The sequence below is a fragment of the Acanthisitta chloris genome, unplaced genomic scaffold, assembly GCF_000695815.1.
Source record: "Acanthisitta chloris isolate BGI_N310 unplaced genomic scaffold, ASM69581v1 scaffold17577, whole genome shotgun sequence".
Classification (NCBI taxonomy): domain Eukaryota; kingdom Metazoa; phylum Chordata; class Aves; order Passeriformes; family Acanthisittidae; genus Acanthisitta; species Acanthisitta chloris.
The window spans coordinates 950-6,849 of NW_008682241.1; the positions used below are offsets into that span (position 1 = coordinate 950).

General features: G+C 45.1%; 2 protein-coding genes across 2 annotated transcripts in view; one reads left to right on the top strand and one right to left on the bottom strand.

Moving 5' to 3' along the window:
• Positions 1-285: 285 nt before the first annotated feature.
• On the top strand, positions 286-3,661 carry RSRP1 (arginine/serine-rich protein 1). The gene is made up of 5 exons (XM_009078458.1): positions 286-907; positions 1,166-1,320; positions 2,511-2,594; positions 3,133-3,327; positions 3,358-3,661. Exons 1-4 carry the CDS (start codon positions 373-375, stop codon positions 3,316-3,318), a joined length of 960 nt encoding a protein of 319 aa, XP_009076706.1. The 5' UTR covers positions 286-372; the 3' UTR covers positions 3,319-3,327; positions 3,358-3,661.
• Positions 3,662-4,628: 967 nt separating this feature from the next.
• SYF2 (SYF2 pre-mRNA-splicing factor) overlaps positions 4,629-5,900 on the bottom strand; it is a gene marked incomplete at its 5' end in the record, with an annotated part of 3,304 nt that continues 2,032 nt past the window's right edge. Inside the window, 2 exons of the mRNA XM_009078459.1 lie at positions 4,629-4,794; positions 4,878-4,976. Coding sequence (XP_009076707.1) covers positions 4,629-4,794; positions 4,878-4,976 — 265 coding nt within the window. The remainder of the gene's footprint in view (positions 4,795-4,877; positions 4,977-5,900) is intronic.

A 5,900-nucleotide genomic window follows, 5' to 3' on the forward strand; every position in this document is an offset into this window, starting at 1 on the left:
AAACTTACCTCTTCAGAATTCCACGCAGAACTACTTGTGGTTTAAACGGAATCCTTTTTTCCATATAATTTCATGTCTTAATTTTCTGTCTGACTGCAGGAGAGGAAATTACAAGATGAAATTGGCAGGTACAGAACAGGCTGATAAACTGGCTGAGGGTTGTTGGTGTGTGTCACTAAGCCTTGAACTTTTTGCCTGTGCGTCATCATGTTTGTTGTTGCTGTGCAAATGACTTGATGGCAGTAAATGATTAACTTCCCCCTCCCCACCCAAACAGGGACAGAGACTGGGCACTGCAGAACAGCAGTGAAGGCAGAACCAGCTTCTGAGGGAACCTGCAAGCAGAAAACAGTGCTTGGGAAGACAGAGGATATGACAGGTTTCATGGATGACTTAACCCTCAGCTCACCCAAGAAGAGAGAGTCATCTGTGAGATCCAAGAGAAGTTGTGACAGGTCATCCACAAGGTCATCCAGCAGATCCTCGTGCAGCTCACGCTCCAGTTCCAGCACTTCCTCTTCGGCTTCCTCCAGGAGCTGGAGCCGCTCCAGGTCCAGGTCAAGGTCATGGGCTAAGAGAAATGGTTCCCGAAGGTACAGGAGGTACTCCAGATCCTACTCCAGGAGCAGATCCAGGTCCCGTGGCTACAGGAGGTACCGGGGCAGGTACTACTCCAGGCACTACAGGAGGTACCACCGCTCGCCCCCGCGGTACCGATCCCGCAGCAGGTCCTGGTCCCGTGGCAGATCCTACTACAGAAGGTCCTACTCGAGGAGCAGATCACGTTCCAGAGGCCGAAGATACTATGGATTTGGGAGAACCATCTATCCTGAGGCTTACAGGAGCTGGAGAAGCAGGTCACGGACAAGATCTCGGAGCAGGTCACCTCTGCATCTGAGTGAGAAAGGTACTGGTGGTGATAGTTCAGTGTGTGAGAACCTCAAACCACACAATCAGTCAAATTCTCCCTTGTTAACTTCCTTTGTAGAGCACAAAAATAATGTTTCAGAGCATATTCTTTGCACCTGAACTGGGTAAATTTCCCAAGTTCTGATGGAATTCATCCCAGTTGATGCTTACATAGGTGCAGCTTTTAGACTTGCACAACTAGATACATGTGGGTTTAAACATAATACAGCACAATCTTTTCTTCTTCCTCTTTTAGACAAGAGGGAACTGCTGGAAATTGCAAAAGCCAATGCTGCCAAAGCTCTGGGAACAGACAACATTGTCCTGCCAGCGAGCTTGAAGATTGCTGCTCCTGCCAAAGACATAAAAAGTGAAAAACAGGAGCGTGAAGAGCCTGGAGAGTCAGCTGAGGTAAGTATGGACTGCAGTAGTCTCACTGACAAGGTAAACACTTGTTAAAAGTTGTCTGCATGGATGTGTTGTAGCTTAACTGTGGAGTTTGTGGGTATGAAGTCAAACTCCTGGACAAAAACTGCTCTAGAAAGCTCTGGAGTTTGCCTTAAGCTGGAAGCACAATGGACCTGTGAGAGGTGGTTGACCCACTGAACACGTGCAGGTTGTGCAGTAGTGACAGGTGGGGAAGGAGAGAAAACTGAGCTCGTTCTTTTCATGGGACGTTGCCCATTAAATCAACTCATTTATGCTCTCCTGGCCTAAAACCAGGACTCTCCTTCCCAAACCTAGTGAATAGTATGGGTTGTTTTTTTTCTTTTTGGTTTTTTTTGAGGTTAAATCTTTCTGCCTTTTTTTAAACTGTTAAAAGCTTTTCCTATGCGACAAAACTTGTTTCCCAGCAATTCCATACCCAAACACACAATGCATTTTACATACTTTATTTCTGTCTTATAGAAATCATGACTATGGTTCCAGACATGATGAAGAAAATCTGGTGGTAATTAAGGGACTTGTGGGCTGTAGCTGCTGTGAATTGAAGGGAGGGAGAAACTCGAGCAGCTTAAAGTGATGAATTTTAGTTTGGTTGTGTTGTAGTATGTTGACCTGAGTCTTGGTAAATACAAACCTGCAGTAACTTGTGCATCAATCAGATACTGTTACAAGTGGAAGTAACTTTGCTAAGGGTTTTACACAAATGGTACAGGCATCCCTTTCATAAATATATGCAATATATTCCAGATGTTGAGAGAGTACAGAAGAAGAGGCCTGCATCACTTGCAGATAAGTTTATTGTCATTATCCAAAGCTCTGCAGGATGGTCATGCAGAATTTAATGCCACTTGCTCTGTCACTGCACTTGTGTGACAGTTTGTGCTGTGACTGTTTGAATCCTTGTTAAACTGTAACTGGGGCGTGGATGTCACGTCCATTCACACCTGAATTGGCACAACCACCTGGTCAAAAATCCTCAATGCCTTTCCAGTTGGGTCCAGCATTGCTCTGTTGGCTTATCCAGTAGCTTCACAGCTACTTTGGATGTAAATATATGAAACGACTCTACCAGAAAAGTTCATGCTCTGTAGTAACTGCCTGAACTTGCACGAGTGACTTGTTCTCCCACTTAAGCTGTGTGTGCTCTTCTCTAGCAACCTGGAAGTGCAGCAGAAGACATGACCAAGAGTGGAATGGAGAGAACAACCATACAGAGGAGCATTTCCTTCAGTCCTAACGTAAGTGATTTCCCAAGATGGAATTCCAGTGCTTCAACCCTCCAGTCTTAAGCTTTTCCAGCATTGGTTGCCAAATTAAAGATGATGTAATGGTTTGATAAGGACTTTGTTGCAGGATAAGTAGTGGAGCAGCAGAGCCCTGTGAACACCACAGCAGTGTGTTTAAAAGAGGTTCAGCACTGAACATCTGAGCTCTAAATAGACTTGGAAGGGCTAGAACTAGTTTAAGCTGAAACTTGAGTAACTTGAAGCTGAAACTTAGCAACTTTAAGCCAGGCTTAGCAGCTGCAAATAAGAGCTAGTTTAAAGCAGAACCTATATCAAGTTACAAGTTTTAGTAATACCACTTAGGGGAAAGCAGTTTCCTGAATCCTGTGTCAGCTGAATATTTGTAGCTGATTCCCATTAGGCATCAGGTATTGCAGGAGCTAGAGGGAAAACATTTATAATCAGTAGAGATAAACCCCTGGAAGTGTGACAGGTTTTAGTACCTTTATCCCTGGAGTAGCATTTTTAAAGGCATCTCTTTCTTTTCCAGAACACAATGGCAAAGCCAGCCCTGCAGAAGCCAGTGAGTCATGTTGTTAAGGAACCAGTAGTTTCTCCAGCAAGAGAAGATGACAGGAAGGGAAGTCCCTATGGGCAGTGGGTTCCTGTCAAGAAGGTGGAGAAGAAAACATTCCTGAATTTCTCACCCAAGAGCTCACTGTTCCGGGCACGCTAGTAGGATCCTCTTGCTGTCTGCCTGCAGCATTTCACCCACTTCAGTAGAGAGATGGGAAACTTTCTGTTGAGGTTGAAGATTATTTGTTAATACTGAGTATTTATTTTGAGATGTTAATTTTTGGAATCTTAGGTTTCTCTTTCAGACAGAGAGCACACAGATCCAGAAGCCACAGGTGGGAAATCTTATGTACAGTTGTAAATATTTTGTATTGCTTTATTGGACTAGAACTTGCAGGTGGGTAACTTTTTCTAAACAATAGCTGAGTAGCTGTTCTTTGGACACTTGGATTTACATTGTGTAACTGTTTACTTCAAGTGAATAAACTTTAGTTTTGCACTGGCTTAATGTGTCAAGTGTTAGACCTGTGTTCTATGTCCTGTAGGTGGTTACTTCTAGGTTTAGCTCTCACTCACTGTTCTCACAAGGTGCAGCAGAAGGTTGCATCATTCTGAAGTGGATCTTTATGCTGGAATAGTTCCTGCCTCAGAGCACCTTTCCTTGGATTACCTCTCTGGAAGTGAAAAGCTTGTGTAGGATGTCTGTGTCACTGCCATAGGTGAAGGCACCACCATTCCCACTGTCACATGTTGCACCTTGTCCCTTCTGCTCCTTCTGATGCTGAACTTGAGTTACTACAGACTTGTGTTTCACTTAGTTTGCTCTAAAAACAGCCCCTAAAGGGTCACTAAGGCAGTGAGGGGAAGGGGCAGTAGTGGAGGAAGGTTCAGGCCATGAGACCTCTAACAGTTCACAGCTCACTGAGACTTCTGCTCTGGGGAGAGGAGGGGGAAGTCACCAGGCTGTTGCATGGACTTGGAGCAATTGGTTAAACTTGGGTTTTGTACAAATAAATTACTAATAAAATAAACTGAATTTGACTACTCCTGTCTGGATTCTTTAAGGAACTATTAACTGGCCAAGCTGAGGTTGGCAAATACACTAAGGATCATGTGTTTATCTGTTCCCCCTAGGTAGGGAGGGGCAGCTGTGCTGCCAGGAACTAGCATGTGACAGCTGGGAGAGCTGCTGAGTCCTGGCAATGTCACATTCCTCACCTGTTTTATCCTGTTGATCAACAACTTGAGCTACTGCAGAACAAACACTCTTAAATTAGTCTAAAATTGATCTTTATTTAGATGAGACTGCACAAATTGGTAACTCCTGCAAGTAAAAGCTTTGTACAGCTGAAGTTAAGCAAATTACTTCCAGTACATTAAACACACTATTGATTTTAGAAAATAATGAAGTCTACAATGGAATATGGCTGCAAAAAAAGAATCCCGAGGCTGAGCAGGCACAGGGAGGGCTCAGACAGCTGTTCCTCTCTCCAGGTTCTGTTTGATCTCTGCTGTGTACTTCCCATAGAACCTCTCTGCCTTTTGGTTGAACTTGGCATTCCTCTCGTTGATGTAGTCGATGTCGGCGTCGTCGTTGTACGGTCGCCGCCGACTGTACTTCTCGCGCTTCTCGATCCTGCAAGGCAAGGGCAGCGATGGGAGACCTGTGGATTCCAGGACCTGCTCCCTGGCACACCCTTTGTCTTAGGAGTTACTTACTGCTTCTCAAGATCTGCCACCATTCTGTCAACCCCTTCCTTAGATGGCACGTGGGTCCCGTGGAGGAGGCTGTCGGAGGTGGGATAAAGTGCTTCCCCGCTGGATGAGAGCAAGAGGGGCAGCAGTTACACAACCAGCTTTGAGATTTCAGACAATCCCAGAAGGGTTTGGGATGGAAAGACCTGATAGTTCATCTCATTCCACCCCCTGCCACACACAGGGACACCTCCCACTAGCCCAGGTTGCTCCAAGCCCTGTCCAACCTGGGCTGGAACACTCCCAGGGATGGAGCAGCCACAGCTTCTCTGGGCAACCTGTGTCAGTGCCTCAGCACCCTCACAGGGGAGAATTCCTTCCCAATATCTAACCTAAATTTCCTCTCAGTCTGAACCCATTCCCCCTTGCTCTGTCACTATATGCCCTTGTGATTTCACTCCTTTCGCTTGTGTTTCATTGTCACACTTCACTCAACTGTGGCAATCCCACATTCAGGTGAGAACATGATGCTCAAAACAAGCTCTCAGGTATTTTGAGAAGAGACCAGCAGGTGCTTATGAAAGATACAGAAACCCACAGAAATGCTAAACCTGTCTGAATGCACACTTGCAAAGTTGGTCAGTCTGTTCTTAAACCAAGCTGGGCTGCTTAAAAAACTCAAACCTGCCCCAAGAAATGAGTCATTATGCACTGAAATATACACACAGACTCAAGCTCTGCCAGGGGAGGGTTAGGTTGGATATCAGGAAGAGATTTTTTACAGAGAGAGTGCTCAGGCATTGGAATGTGCTGCCCAGGGAGGTGGTGGATTCACCATCCCTGGAGGTTTTCAAGCTGAGACTGGATGTGGCATTTAGTGCCATGGTCTAGTAACCATATGATGATCTTTGAGGTGTCTTCAAACCTGGTTGATTCTATGATTCTATGAAATATGACCTAATTGACTAAATATTTCTTTAAACTCAGTAACACCCAGTTTGAAGAAATGAACCTCATCAATTACACCTCTTCCACTCACCCCCTGAA

Excerpts from the sequence above, each read along its gene's own strand:
- RSRP1 (XM_009078458.1), top strand. The coding sequence starts at position 373 with ATGACAGGTTTCATGGATGACTTAACCCTCAGCTCACCCAAGAAGAGA. Across the intron at positions 908-1,165 it reads TCTGCATCTGAGTGAGAAAG|ACAAGAGGGAACTGCTGGAA; the intron begins GTACTGGTGGTG and ends TTCCTCTTTTAG. Across the intron at positions 1,321-2,510 it reads AGCCTGGAGAGTCAGCTGAG|CAACCTGGAAGTGCAGCAGA; the intron begins GTAAGTATGGAC and ends GCTCTTCTCTAG.